Source organism: Tachypleus tridentatus, chromosome 13, assembly GCF_004210375.1.
Source record: "Tachypleus tridentatus isolate NWPU-2018 chromosome 13, ASM421037v1, whole genome shotgun sequence".
NCBI lineage: Eukaryota > Metazoa > Arthropoda > Merostomata > Xiphosura > Limulidae > Tachypleus > Tachypleus tridentatus.
The window spans coordinates 199,420,843-199,437,071 of NC_134837.1; the positions used below are offsets into that span (position 1 = coordinate 199,420,843).

Consider the following 16,229-nt stretch of genomic DNA (forward strand, 5'->3'; position numbering starts at 1 on the left):
TTTTTTTTTAATAATTAAAATTCGTAGTTCACACAATTTTCATATATCAATTTTAAATAAATAAATGTAAGTAACCATGTTAAACACACTTATTTGAACTTTAACCTTCAATAACAATAAAGTTATGTAAAATTAATCACTCCGTTCTCGCGTCATTTTGTTTACAATTAATGATAAGGGAATTACAGTTTTCGACACAAGCAACATCTCATATATACCTGCGCAAAGTTTACACGACTGATTGAAGAAAACGTTTTTAATGGCTCAAGTTAAACTTGAAAGCTGTTTATTCAAAGTTATTACCTTATCAGCAGGTATTGAGGGGAAAATAAAGGTCTTGTTCCATTCCGGGTTTGTACTCGGATCTGCTGTCTGTGTCTCTCGCACACCGAATCCCCTGGTGGACGAATAAGGAACTCGGATATTACTCAAAAAAAAAAAAAGAAGAAGAAAAGAAATACTAACACTAAACATTTAAAATGGGCTAAATGAGTTGAATTTTATTCGGCATTTAAAACTCCGTAGAGCTACAGAATAAATTTGTTATTATAGTTAAAATATATATGATAAGTGGCCCTATCAACAACAGATACATTTAAGAAAAGTCGTTTATTCTGTGTCAAGATACCATTTGTCTTCCGAACTTTCTACTAGTAAACATTAAAATTTAACAGAAAAGAATAACATTCACTTTGTGTCATAAAGTAAGTTTTTGCTTTTTTGTAATATTTTTTTTCAGTTTTTATGCATTCTTGTTTAATCTAGGAAACAAACATACGAATGAGGAAGCAATCTCAATTTTGCAAAGGCACAAGGTGGAGTTCCAAAAGATGTCCTGCGGCGGAGCCCCCTGGCGGAGAACAGAGTGATGACCAAATTATTTTGACTATGATCAAACCATATCTGAATTCCAATATCCCCTATAAAACTTGTCTGAGATGGCTGATCCTAGAAATACAAGAAGAGCATAAAACCTAATAAACAGTACATTCAACTTACGTTTTATTACTTTATAGTTGCAGCGTTTGAAATGAAACAAAATTCAGTGGTTTACTCATCAAATTTATCGGTTAGGAGGTTGGACTTTCCCGTAGGGACCTATGTTTTTAGAAAGTACAAATACTTTAAATTGTTAGAGAAACTAATAGAACAAAACTAGAAACAAAAACACAGAAATTTAAAGACTAATGTTTATTAAACTTGTATTAATATTCTTGAAAGTTACCCGCTGAAATCAGGGGTACGATTCCCCTTGGTGGACACAGCAGATAGCCCGATGTGGCTTTGCTATAAGAAAATATCAGCCCACCCATATCCTCGAAAACATCACATATATTTATTTGACCACAAAAGTTATACTCAGGTGAAATATTCTATACTTGTGCAAATTAAGTTTCAAATAATAAATGTTTTATTTAGTTTGTTTAAAGTTTTCTCTCGTGGTTACATTTGATGCTGTGTAGAGGTCCATATTTTTTAACTTACCGACTACAGAGAAGACAACTAATCACCATCACCCACGGACAACTTAATGGCGTCATTTTGCCTAATTGAATATTGGGATTTGACCGTGACAATTCCATGGCACACTCACTGCATCAAATTGTAGGAGGAAGTTTGCGGCAGTGGGACACGAGCCATTAATTCTCGGATTCACTGTACGAACATAGTAATTACATGGCCAAATTTCTCAGTGAAGTCCACTTAGTACTCCACATTCTATTGTTCCAAGAAAACTAGGAACTGGTGTTGAATTTAAGGGGTGTGCAGGGGGTAATTCTCTTGTGCTAAAATCGCCCCCTGAAATAATTAAACTATTTTCTATTTACAAAAGTGTTTGTGTTTGTTGTTGTTTTACAGAAAGAGATTTTAACAACCAAGTGAAAGTCGTCACAAGTGAGTCAACATTTACTGTAATTTTATCTAATTCGTAGACCTAACGATTACACACACGAAGTAACAAAACATTCTGGTGACTTCTAGAAGAAAGGTGTGTTTCACCTTAACAGCTGGCCAATGTGTATCAAAGAGTGGATAATTAGATTTCAACCGTACAAGTTAAACATATACTTATTACTGAACATTCTTAAAATTTCTAGAAGTGTATTGGCACTATTAGACATGTGGACATTTCTAGAAAAGTGGTTCATGCTCTATAAGCCCGTGTGGAAACTATTTGTCTGGCAAAGTTGTTAAACTATGTGATTTGAACTTTTCTGTAGTGAAGTATATTCTACAGTTTGTTACAATGAAACGTAAATTAAAGGTAACGAGCAGAATTATTGATACTGAGTCTGACTCAAACAGAAGTTTAGCAGTCGAGTCTGGGAACCAGTGATGTTGATTCGTCAACCCCTGGTAAGCAACTTCCTCACCCACTCTACTGTCTTCGGTTAAATACCAGAGAAATGGGAAGTGTAATATGTTTTTGATATGTCATCTCCTGGAGGGGCGATTTGTAAGTATTGGTGAGAATGTTTCAAAAATGGTTTATATGCACTACTTAGAAAAACAGATGGTGTTTCCATAACACCTCCGTTGAACAATTTTAGAAACGGAACTGGGAACACCAAGAAACATGTTCATACTCAAGCAATGCATAAGTTTTGAGGAAAAGGTGTTAAAAGACCCTTTCATACTTTACTTGTTCAACAGACGACGGTAATGTAGTCATAACAGAAAAGGAAAAACAAATAAAATTTCACAAACCACGAAGTACAAACGTTTGGTTTCTCATCGTCTTATGCCACAAGACGACTCTGGAGCAACAAGAGGAAAATCACAGAGAGACCGTACGACATGTGCAAGAAAAGTTACAGCTTGTGATATGGCGAACTACATTATCAAGGTTTATGTATTTTTGACGACTCGGAATTCAGTAACAAATATTACTCTATAATGGTGGACGAATCGTCATATATCAGTTGTCAACTCTGATCTACTTTACGACTGATTGAAGTCATCTAAACTTTCTTGGACATTACTGGTTTAATAAGATCTGATTCAACAATCATTACGAGTTTGCTTGAAAGAGTGATGATGAAAAGGAACCTGAATTACAGTGAAATAAGTTTTCGCACTTTCGACGCTGTTGCCAATTTTTCAGGATAATAACTGGTGTGTAAATAACTTTCAGAGAGACTAGAAAAGGGCATTCCTTATATGCATTGTAGTATTAACGAATGCCAGAAATAAAACCAAGAGACATATTCACTGTACCATAAGTGTTACACGAGGGTCAGAGGTTATTCAAAGAACCTGAACTAAAATTCCAGAATTATCGAAGTGCTGACTTAGTATTTACAGATGTGTTCATGTCCTCTAAGTTTGTCAGTGTTCAAGTTTGATGGTCTATGAGCATCCACACAAACATGGGTCAGATTCAGTGTTGTAAGCAGGAATTGTCTTGCAGAAAATGGAGAAATTCTATTTATTTGTTATCCCAGTCAGATTGCCATCAAAGACAGTACCATACTTAAGTAAATTAAACTCTATTACTATAGTTGTTGTGGATCTCAAAACGAAGGCTTGTGGTTGTGGTCAGTTTTTCAGAAAAGCCAGAAGTTCATACCTTCAAAAACCAAGAGGTCTCCGTCACTATCATATGTGATTCCTTCCAAATGGCCCAGTCAGTGTGCGATTTAACATATGATGGTGTGATGAGAGGATGCATCTTCATGATGACTAGAAACCCAATCGACTTATACAAGAACTCGAAACAAAATTAAACCAATATAAAAGAACATACTTTAATTAATAGCATTTACCCAACATCCAAATGCAATTCCCCCTACAATCTCGTATCCGTTCACACTCTCGTTCCCAAGACACCAACCCAGCAACGGTCAGTTGGAAACTTTCTTTGGTAACCTGAAGATGACGTAAGAAGATCGAAACGTTGTTCTGACGCCATTTTGGTTAACTTGAGACATTACAAGGGAACAAAAAGACCAAAATGAAAAACTTGTGGAAAGTAACCATTGGTTACAAGACCTTAAAAAAATAACTTAATGTCTGATGGTGGCGCCGTTTTCTTCTGCTGAAGATGAGTGTTCCTTTAGTGGCACGAACAGGATGTTAAATAAGTTGAGAAACCAGATGAAACAAGACACGCTTCAGAGCTGCAACAAGATTAACACCTAACGTATTTTCAGACAAGTGTTATCAATTTAGCTGCAACAAGATTAACACCTAACGTATTTTCAGACAAGTGTTATCAATTTATATGCACGTGAAAAACTCAAGACACGTTCGTTTTATCTAAGAGTAACTACAGAGAACTGGCTGAAAATAATTTCGGTATTTTTTTCTTTATTGTAAAGTCGTAAATATTACATTTACGTTTCAAAACTAGAAATAATAAAATATCTCACTGTAATTTGTTGTTAATTGATGAACTGTATTTGAAGTTTTGTCGAATATAAATTCTTCATACCACCACCAGATATATATCTAGAACTTCGTGCTTTTATTATACGTATATAATGAATATGATAAAAAAGAAATTTATGTGAAAACTTCTAAACCAACAAAACATATTGTTTAACGCTGTTTATTGTTACGATACTAGTAAATGTTCCACTAATGCTATTAGGTGTACAACTTTTACACAATTACACTACTACGTGTGCCAACAACACCTTTAGGTGCTGTTGTTAGATTGCGGTTACTGTCACTTACCGGTGTTTTGGGAAGCTTCCGACGGGTTGGAGAAATAGGTTGTATTTCAACGTCACTGGTTGCGTCTACAAGTATACATTAACACTGAAGAAAGTGTTAAACTTGGTCACTAGTGTACAAGTTACACATTAACATTCAATAAAGTATTAAACTTGGCCACTAGTCCATAAGTCATACATTAACATACAGCAAAGTGTTAAACTTGGTCACTAGTCTACGAGTTATGCATTAACATTAAAAAAAGTGTTAAAATTGGTAACTGTTTTTAAAGTTGAGGCTACAAAAAAATCAGACCTCAACACTACAACAATGTACATTCAACAATTTTTCTGAATAGAACGATATTAGTAAAGAGTGTGTACTGTAATAAGTAATTATTACGCAGTGTAATCAGCTGTTAATACCGCTAATCTAAACGTAATATAATTAGCCATTACTACCACTAATTTAAACTAGTTTATTTTACCATTACTACCACTAGTCTAAACTAGTTTATTTTACCATTACAACCACTAATTTAAACGTAGTGTAATTAGCCATTACTATCACTACTCTAAACTAGTTTATCTTACCATTACTACCACTAATCTAAACGTAATGTGATTAGCCATTACTACCACTAATATAAACAATATTTTAAACAAGAACAGTAAAAAGTTAGAATTTCAGTGTAAGTGTTATCATATCATCCTTTCTTCAACACGTTACATAATGTTTGTTAATGTTTAGTGTAAAATGGATAAATGTCTTAATCCATACTTCGGAAAAGAACGTGGCTCGGCTTCCCGTGGTAAAGGTATCCTAAATGTCATCTATAGCGATGTGATACAATATTAATAAAAATATTAAATATTACGCGCTAAGTGAAAAGTACGACTAAACGTCTGTTGATCTGATATAAAGGAAATGTTCACAACTGATCTGTGTTTATAAATTCTGGGGATTAGAAACCAAGGATTTATAGTTACGTAAATATGTACAGACCCAAAGGGTTTAGATATTGAGGAAAATTAAGTAAGAACAATATTTGAAAATTATACACGAACAACTGAACAAATATAACGTTGTAGCTGTTTATTAAACTCTTACAAAAAGGCAGGTAGTAACAGCACCCACCGCCATCTCTTGGGCTTCTCTTGTCAAATTGAATAATAGAATTTAACTCCTACGCCCACGGTCTCACTATGTAGTAGGATGATTCTAAGGCATTGGCTTGTAGCGAACCACAGATTCCCAGTACAGTTACGCCAATCTCGAGCCACACCCTGTCTCCCCACACAAATAAATATCTATACAGAATATTAACTTATATGGTAATAACGTTTTAAACACATGCACAAGATAGATTACTGAGTAATATATACAGGAAAAGACATACCAGGAGAAAGAGAAAGTGTTGGACATTGTTTTCTTCGTGGAGAGACAGGTGCCTTCTGGTGGTGTGAAGAAAGTGGGTCTTCACCAGTCCTGTAGGATTTCATAAAACCAGCTTCCTCAAACTTTACCATTAAATTTCGGATAAACCGAGGGTTAAATGTAATTTTGACAACAATAAAATAATCATTAAACTCTATGTCATTTCTAACAAAATACGTTTATTTCTATAACAGGAAGTTAATGGAGAAGGGAAAGAAGGTTATTCAATGATAATAAACACCTACCTTCTGTTGTACTGTTCAACCGTTACTCCAACCACAGATATACAATAATAAACACCTACCTTCTGTTATACTGTTCAACCGTTATTCCAACCACAGTTATACAATAATAAACACCTACCTTCTGTTGTACTGTTCAACCATTACTCCAACCACAGATATACAATAATAAACACCTACCTTCTGTTGTACTGTTCAACCATTACTCCAACCACAGATATACAATAATAAACACCTACCTTCTGTTGTACTGTTCAACCGTTACTCCAACCACAGATATACAATATACAAAGGTATAAAACAAAGGAATGGAATGTTTAGCATTACACAGTTGAAACTGTAGAGGTATAAAACAAAGGAATGTTTAACATTACACAGTTGAAACTGTAAAGGTATAAAACAAAGGAATGTTCTAACATTACACAGTTGAAACTGTAAAGGTATAAAACAAAGGAAAAACAAAGGAATGTTCTAACATTACACAGCTATACAATAATAAACACCTACCTTCTGTTGTACTGTTCAACCATTACTCCAACCACAGATATACAATAATAAACACCTACCTTCTGTTGTACTGTTCCACCACTTCTCTAACCACAAGTTTAGAATACTACAAATCCTACCTGGTATCATGTTGTTCCACCACAACTTCTACTATATCACCAGTTCTTTCTATGATTGCTGATACTTCTTCAAACGTCTTATTAATCAAAGACGTTCCTCCCCATTCCACAACTTTATCACCTATGTGAGAAGTTATTATAATAATAAGAAATATAATACAATGATATGTTCTAGTATTAGATAACAGAAATTGTAGAAATGTAAGTCAACAAACTGTTGTTATAATCCAATTGAAACTATAGAAAGATAAAGCAAGGAATGTTAAGCATTACACAGTTGAAACTGTAGAGGTATAAAACAAAGGAATGTTCTAACATTACACAGTTGAAACTGTAAAGGTATAAAACAAAGGAATGTTCTAACATTACACAGTTGAAACTGTAGAGGTATAAAGCAAGGAATGTTAAGCATTACACAGTTGAAACTGTAGAGGTATAAAACAAAGGAATGTTCTAACATTACACAGTTGAAACTGTAGAGGTATAAAGCAAGGAATGTTAAGCATTACACAGTTGAAACTGTAGAGGTATAAAACAAAGGAATGTTCTAACATTACACAGTTGAAACTGTAGAGGTATAAAACAAAGGAATGTTCTAACATTACACAGTTGAAACTGTAGAGGTATAAAACAAAGGAATGTTCTAACATTACACAGTTGAAACTGTAGTGGTATAAAACAAAGGAATGTTCTAACATTACACAGTTGAAACTGTAGAGGTATAAAACAAAGGAATGTTCTAACATTACACAGTTGAAACTGTAAAGGTATAAAACAAAGGAATGTTCTGACATTACACAGTTGAAACTGTAAAGGTATAAAACAAAGGAATGTTCTAACATTACACTTGAAACTGTAAAGGTATAAAACAAAGGAATGTTCTGACATTACACAGTTGAAACTGTAGTGAGTACAAATTTTAGGGGTTCTGTTTGATTACTTTTTAATTTTAGTCATAAGGTAATAATGGGTCATTCCAACATAATTACTCTATCCAGACTATATATTAATCACGTGGTATGTAAACAAGTAATATGTATTTAAACGAGTTTCTTTCTCGTATATCGACATTTTATTATTCCAGTATTTTTCTGCACAAAGACCTAGGTATAGAGTAATCTGTAAAATTTAACTTTTATTTTTATCTCTATTGGCTAGGACTACATTTGTATAATACGCTTCCATACTTTACAGTAAGAAAACCATTACAAGAAAAACAATCGTAATGGATTACACACTTTTCAAATTAAGGCACTTCGAAGTCAACTATTATTTTTTAACTCGTTACACTGCAATAAACTTAAAATGTGTGCGAACAATGTTATTAGGTGTGCAGTGTTTACATTGTTACAGCATTACCAAGGGTGTGAACAATGCTAATAGTTACGGAATTTTTTACACTGTGACGTAGGTAGTACCAAGTGCTGTTAGTTGTGCAATGTTTACACTGTTACGGCACTAAGAAATGTTCTAACAATGTCATTAGGTGGGCAACTTCTACACTGTTACGACACTGCCAACACCATAAGAAAGTGGGACACAGATAGTGTCAGTGCTGTTCTAACCTTGATGAATTCCCTTCTGCTCGGCTGGACCTCCAGTTCGTACCCATGATATAATAGTGTACAAACTTCCATCTTCAGCGGACTTTCCTCCTAACACTCTCATTCCGAAACCACGTGCTGTGAGAAAACGTGGAGGTGAGAGATAAGAAGAGAATGTTGTTAAAGTTCGTAATACAGAGCTGAATGTTGACAAACACTGTATGACACAAAGGTAAAAACAAAAATATGAATATCAAATAGAAAGGTTTATGCATTAAAGCAGTTTACTGGATTATTAACAGATATTATGATAAATACATGAATATGAAACAGGTTTATGTTTGAAAACTGGCTAATGAATTATTGACAGATATCATGATAAATACATGAATATGAACAGGTTTATGTACGAAAACTGGCTACTGAATTATTAACAGATATCATAATAAATACATGAATATGAAACAGTTAAGATTAATTAATAAAACCAGCTAAAAGAAACAGAAATAGAAGAATACATGAAAAGTAAAAGTTTGTTCGTTTGTTTTGGAAAACTCATCTGTTCCGGGAGTCTATAATTGATTGACTGGAAGAAAGAACCTTAGATAACCCATAGCCAACTGCAACCGAATAGTGCGATTCGATCACCATATTTATAACGCACCAACGGGCTGGCTTAGCTTGTAACAAGTAGACGTAAACCACAGATCCTTGGATTCACAGTCCAACACGCTAACAACAACAAGCCACGCCCGGTAATGAAAGGAAAAAGGTGAAAAGTATCAGGTGTTTCGCAGATTATGACGTAAGGAAGTTATAGAAAATTACTTACTTAGTGCACGTGCATCCTTCGTGTCTCGATGAAGACGGACTTTCTTCAGTTGAGGTTTTGGCTGTGCTGAAACCAGACGAAACGTTTGTGGTCAGTGTACTTCAGGTACTTGGAGTCATATCGCTAGTTTCAGAACTGTAAGTGCTTGTTGAACGAAACAGAGACGACCTTCTAAAAGTCTCGTCAACAGGCAGTGACAGTCCTCAAACTTACTGTGTCGAGTCTGTCTGAAACTCTTTTAGTGTTTTATACGTCTTTTTAACAGATGCAATTATTTTCAGAATTCACGGTAGTGATAGAAGTCTTATTATGTTTCTGTTAACTGCATCTCATTCGCATACAACATATACGTATATCAGAGATAACCGGCCGTGTAGGTATCAACACGTATCAAACGTATTATTCATAAAGTTAACTAACACTTAATCTTCTCAGGACTGACTTTACAGATTACACCTGACACAGAGTTATCGAGTAATCTGAGATCTCAGAATCGTCTCTCTCAAACTTCAGACATCAGGCAGATTTTGTTAATCGAACCTTTACTGTTAATACACACGTTAAGTTTTACACCCGAATAGTAATGTAACCTCATTTAAAGCAAACGCTGTTGTAGAAATCTGTAATTCACTAACTCGCTGTAAAAATTACTGTAATACACCGTATTTTATCACGTATTGTTATTTTAAAGCTTATCTTTTGGCGTAAAGTTACCTAATATGTTGTTTGCTTTCTGTTTTCCATGGGAATCAAGGCCCAGATTTAAGCTAAGCCCATAAAACTTTATTATTTTCTGGGGATCATTATACTGTGGTAAGACCTCATTTACAGTGTGTTACCAGTAGTTCTACTAACCCTTATTTCATTGTTATTTATTGCTAAGTACGATGAGCCACCTCTGCTAAGCCTATCACAGGTATCGAAACTCAGTTTTTAGCGCTATAACATTATATTTTATCTATTCCTTACACGTTTAGCTAAACGACAAAAATACACTTACTTTTATAAAAGGCATTACTTCTCTGTTACGTCAATTTCAAAGGCTAGTTTTAAGATAACTTTTAAAGAAAAACCATCCAGAATTTTATAAGCTAAACGTTAATTAAAGAAAAGTGACAATACATAGTTCTTCAGTGTTAAGTCTTCAGCGAATTATTCTAATTTAGTGAAGAAAATAAAACAAAACAGGTAGTTTTAATACTAGTCACTGTATCCTTGTCTTAATGGTTAACCTGACTACCCCTCAGTTTGTGAGTTGTACGAGCCAATTGACTTCTCCCACGTCATTAATATGAAAGCAGAAACTCAACTAATTAAGGTAGCTCAATCCTACCTGGTCTTAGTTTTAATGTCTGGATAAAGTAATTGGTAAATGTTTTAGTAAGTGCTTTATTTCACTTAAATTACTTACTTTTATGGGTGTCACCAACTTCATCAACCACAATTTTAATATTTTCTCTCTCGGGTGCCGAAGCTCGACGCTCGGGTTTACGCGTCTCGTCACGTGGAAGGTCCAGCGAGTGGGTGCTGTATTTTTCCACTGGCTGAACTCCGAGCTGGTTTTCGGGTACGGGCACACGGGGTAAAGCTCTGCCCGTGCTGTGACGTCTGTGGGTCTCTTCGTTTGGTGGATAAAGGCGGGTTGATGGACCGACGTCGGCGACCGTGTCCACCAACACACTTGGTATGCTTCTTCTCATGGCCATAGTGGAGTAACTAAAGACTTCTTGGTCCTCTAGAGAGAAAGATTTATCAGTCTGCGAGTGACCTATCTCGTGCTCGTCTGGAGAAGGTGAACTATTCAGATTTCCTGAAGGATCCTTATTGAAAACTGTAGTACGGATTCTGGATTTCTGGACTTTTATATGTGATATCACTCCAAGTCGTTCACTAACATAACAGCGGTCATAGCGTTCACTCCGTCCACTACGATCGCTAAGAGGTGAAATTTCTCCACTGACATCACCAAAGTCAGAACTGTCCGAGCTGTGTTGTCTAGAGGTGGCAGCAGGTGAAGCTTTGTCGGCAGTCTGAGGAGTTGCCTGCCATCTCCACTTGTCAAACGTTTTCACTGACCCATCAAATGTTCTGGGAGACGCGTCACCACCAGTCAGGGGTTCTGGTCTGGACAAAGTAGAATCGGAATCCGGTTCTTCCACGTAGAACTTCTGACGTTGTATACGTGACCGTTTTCTAATCCTGTTTGCCCTTCGTCTGTCCTCAGCTTCCTCGTGATAGAATTCATCCACGGAACTATCAGAATTTGAAAACTGATGCTGTTGAAGAAGGTCTTTCTGGTGTTGATGACCGGTGTACGGTCCATGTAAGGATAGGCTATCTTTTGGATCTCTTCCATCTTCAAATGAACTTTTTCTGTCCAGAGACAGATGGCCGTCTCCAGAGCAACTGATGACCGTCCTCTCCGGAAAGAAGTCTCTGGGTCCACTTCTCTTGTCCCCTCGTACTTTCACGGAGTCTCTAGAACATTCAGTCGATGTCTGTCTATCGACTGGACGTCTAAAGTCTAGACAGCCTCTCGGCTTGTGAACATGGTTCTTCTCTCGTCTCTGGTCAGGAGGTTCACGGTCATCCAAACTGAAGCTCCTTTCTGGTTCCTCTGCAAAACTACCACTCCCCCTCTTCTGTAGGCCCTTCGAAGGGCCACCATCTAATCCAATCGTCCCTTCCAGGTCCAGCGATAGTTCTGGAACTGTAACTGACCTTTCTCTTCCGAGATGTCTCATTTTTTGAGTCTAAAAAAACAAGTAACCATTTAAAGAACAACAACATTAATTTCAATTAGAATACAACAAGCGTACACATCATCATAATGTGTTGTAATTATTACACGAAAAACTTCATAATAATCTATACAAACATTCAGCTTTATCGAAGTGTGACTGTGGTAAGTGAGAAAAGATTTACTTACGGTTTATTATATGCTATATTTCTATATAATCTACATGAAACTGTGTAAGCATTCGGGTTTACCAAAGTGTAACTGTGATAAGTCAGAAAAGACTTTTACTTAAGGGTTATTACACGTTATATTTTTATATATCCTGATCTACTTGCAAAAAACAACAACAATAAAGTAACACCAGTATTTTAAACAAATATGAAATGCAGCTTACCATTCGTCGAACTGATGGAACGCGGTGCATTCCAGCACCTGGCGGTGGTTCTAAACCTAAACGATACTGGCGCTGGCTGCGGCGACGACAAAAACTACATTTCCACTGCTAGTGAAACAAATTGAAAATATGAACGGAAATATTGTTAAAGTTTTTGTACCATAATATCTACAGCAAACGTATAGGTGAAACTTTGAAATTATCTTAAAATTGTGCTTGGTTTATTAATTCAAACGAGTTATAAATAAACATGTTAAACCTTATATAAAATAAACCGCTGGTTTTTTCCAATGTGGCACAGCGCTGTGTCTGCGGACTTACAATGGTATCAATAGGTTTTCGATACCTGTGATGCCCATTGTGTAACTTCGTGTTTAACTACTAACAATTCGCTGTTATAACTTTATATCTACTGGATATACCCATCAATCAATACATACAGTTTGGAAAAATACGTTCTACCAATGTTTTGGCAAAAATATTGAAATTAGAATAACATCTTCTTAATGTTACTGTCTGGTATATATATAAAAATATTTTATAAAACTTTAAACCAAGAAGGTTGAAAAAGATATTACTAAGTGAGACACCTGGTGAGCAGTTTTTGAACCATTTGAGTAGGACGCACAGTCTTCACACACCGCCTGTTTGCATTCGTCACACTGACGTCTCTGTTCGTCTCCTCCAATAGTCTTTCGGCATATTCTGCACGTTTCTTGGTCAGCGGAGCTGGTCTGTCTTAACATCAGCGACGATCCTCCCATACTGAAAAAAAAAAAGAAGATGAATTCATTTCCACGTAAACCAAATCCATTCCTACTAATTAAGCAACTACAATGACTGGTGTTTATTTTGTACACTAAACTGTTGAGTGACTTTAAAATCACACTGATTGGCTCTAAGGTACAAATCGATGAACTTTTATTAAACAGAAACATTAGGGTAATCCTAGAGCCACAGGTTCGAATCCCTGTTACACCAAACATGCTCGCCCTTTCAGCCACGGGGGCGTCATAATATTACGGTCAATCCCACTATTCGTTTGAAAAATAGTAGCCCAAGAGTTAACGGTGGGTGGTGATGACTAGCTGCCTTCCCTCTGGTCTTGGCCCGGCATGGCCTAGCGGGTAAGGCGTGCGACTCGTAATCCGAGGGTCGCGGGTTCGCGCCCGCGTCGCGCTAAACATGCTCGCCCTCCCAGCCGTGGGGGTGTATAATGTGACGGTCAATCCCACTATTCGTTGGTAAAAGAGTAGCCCAAGAGTTGGCGGTGGGTGGTGATGACTAGCTGCCTTCCCTCTAGTCTTACACTGCTAAATTAGGGACGGCTAGCACAGATAGCCCTTGAGTAGCTTTGTGCGAAATTCCAAAACAAACAAACCCTCTGGTCTTACACTGCTAAATTAGGGACGGCTAGCGCAGATACCCCTCGTTTATCTTCGCGCGAAATTCAAAAACAAACAAACGAAAAAACAATAGGCAGCCCATGAATTTCGAAGGTTTTGACTGATTCTTTAAACTCACTGAAAGGTTTAACTAGTTTGAATACCAATTTTAAAATTGACTAAATAATTCAAAAGATGAAATCAACAGAAAGTGGATTTCCTGTGCGAACAATTTCCGATAATAAGTAAAAGATAGAACTTTGGTGAATACAGCTAAAAGAAAAGCACACCCTGGGTAGCTTTGCACCCTCTTTAATGTATATTACCAGTAACTAGAAACATCTGATATATATAAAAGAGGTAACTAGCAAAAAGATCGGAGTTTCCATAGGGACCCAACCCTTGCTGGATTCACTGTTACATGTTCCTACTAACTACCTACAAACATCTGTCACATGTTCTCATTAACTACACACACGTTACCACTAACTACACATGTGTTACATGTTACCACTAACTACACATGTGTTACATGTTACCACTAACTACACACATATGTTACATGCTACCACTAACTACACACATGTGTTACATGTTACCACGAACTACACACATATGTTACATGTTACCACTAGCTACACACATGTGTTACATGTTACCACGAACTACACACATACGTTACATGCTACCACTAACTACACACATATGTTACATGTTACCACTAACTACACACATGTATTACATGTTACCACGAACTACACACATATGTTACATGTTACCACGAACTACACACATATGTTACATGTTACCACGAACTACACACATGTGTTACATGTTACCACGAACTACACACATATGTTACATGTTACCACGAACTACACACATGTGTTACATGTTACCACGAACTACACACATATGTTACATGTTACCAGACGTTCTTCGTTTCTTTTTCAAATTCCTCTTCTTTTTGCCAAACCCGTTCGATGATCGATCTCTCTTCGGTCGTCAAACGTTCAAGTTCTGCTCTCGGCGTCCTATCACTTACCTTCCAGTCCTGCACCCCAGTGGCGACTTGTCGAAGCTTGGTGACCTCTACTGGTCGTTCAGATTCTTCTTCTGTACCAGTTTTGACAATCTATTAAAAGAATAAAAACCTTGAGTCTTCTCAGTCTTAACACTGAAATGTAAGGGAGTAAAGGAGGAATTCGTGAGCTAAGTAAGCTCTCGACATAACACTGAGGAATTCGTGAGCTAAGTAAGCTCTCGACATAACACTCTAATTTTGTTCTGCACATCGATAAACACACAGTTACATACTTTTTACATTGACGTAAGTCAGTGTTCCTAATACAGAACAATCTCCTAATGCGTTCGCTTATTTTCAGTTGGTTCAGGGTAACGCCTAGATTACCAGTCAATTTAGTTACTATCCTAGTATGTCCCCAGGTGGCGCCACAATACAGCGAGCAACTTCGTGTTTTCTAACTAATATGAATCCTTTTATAAAACGGTTTGTTTTTGAATTTCGCGCAAAGCTAATTGAGGGCTATCTGCGCTAGCCGTCCCTAATTTAGCAGTGTAAGACTACAGGGAAGGCAGCTAGTCATCACTACCCACCGCCAACTCTTGGGCTTCTCTTTTACCAACGAATAGTGGGATTGACTGTAACTTTATAACGCCCCCACGGCTGAAAGGACGAGCATGTTTGGCGCGACGGGAATGCGAACCCGCGACCCTCAGATTACGAGTCTAACGCCTTAACTCACCTGGCTATGCCGGGTCATATATTATCACGAATTGTGGGATTGACCATCACTTTATAACGCTCCGATGGCTGAAAGGGCGAGCATGTTTGGTGTGACGGGAATTCGAACTCGCGATCCTCGGATTACGAGTCGAACGCCTTAACCACCTGGCCATAACGGGCCCTGTTTCTAAAATATTAATTTTTTTCACATTTTAGAAATTAAAATGCTAGGGGGCACTACACTAGAATAAACAGTTATTTGTTGTAATATGTAATATTCTATGTAAATATATTGTAAATATATGTAAATATATTTTTCCCTTTGCGTCGACGTGCTTATAATTTTTGTCTTGCAGGTGGCGTTTAAGCAAGTACATTATACTCCCTTAGCTTCGCTTGGAAGATATTAGAATATAATCGAGTGTCACAACTTGTAATATAAAGAAAATTATCATTTGTCAAATAAATGTTTTGTTATAGTTTTAGCAATTTTTGTATTTCCACTAGAAAGCCGAGAAACTAGAGCGAAATCTTGAATCTGCCCTGCGATTGACAACGATTACACAATAACAGGATTATGACGTAATATAACTATGTTGAGCAATGATATAAACCATACTTAC

The 16,229-nt window shown here is 36.6% G+C and overlaps 1 protein-coding gene across 1 annotated transcript in view; it reads right to left on the minus strand.

Annotated features, from left to right (window-relative positions):
- LOC143236431 (uncharacterized) overlaps positions 1–16,229 on the minus strand; it is a 50,985-nt gene that overhangs the window by 29,461 nt on the left and 5,295 nt on the right. The window contains exons 2-12 of the mRNA XM_076474692.1: positions 14,789–14,994; positions 13,065–13,239; positions 12,475–12,582; positions 10,752–12,093; positions 9,341–9,406; positions 8,530–8,646; positions 6,965–7,085; positions 6,059–6,147; positions 4,681–4,745; positions 779–948; positions 304–397 (exon numbers count right to left, since the gene is read on the minus strand). Of these exons, the coding sequence (XP_076330807.1) occupies positions 304–397; positions 779–948; positions 4,681–4,745; positions 6,059–6,147; positions 6,965–7,085; positions 8,530–8,646; positions 9,341–9,406; positions 10,752–12,093; positions 12,475–12,582; positions 13,065–13,239; positions 14,789–14,994 (2,553 nt within the window). The remainder of the gene's footprint in view (positions 1–303; positions 398–778; positions 949–4,680; positions 4,746–6,058; positions 6,148–6,964; positions 7,086–8,529; positions 8,647–9,340; positions 9,407–10,751; positions 12,094–12,474; positions 12,583–13,064; positions 13,240–14,788; positions 14,995–16,229) is intronic.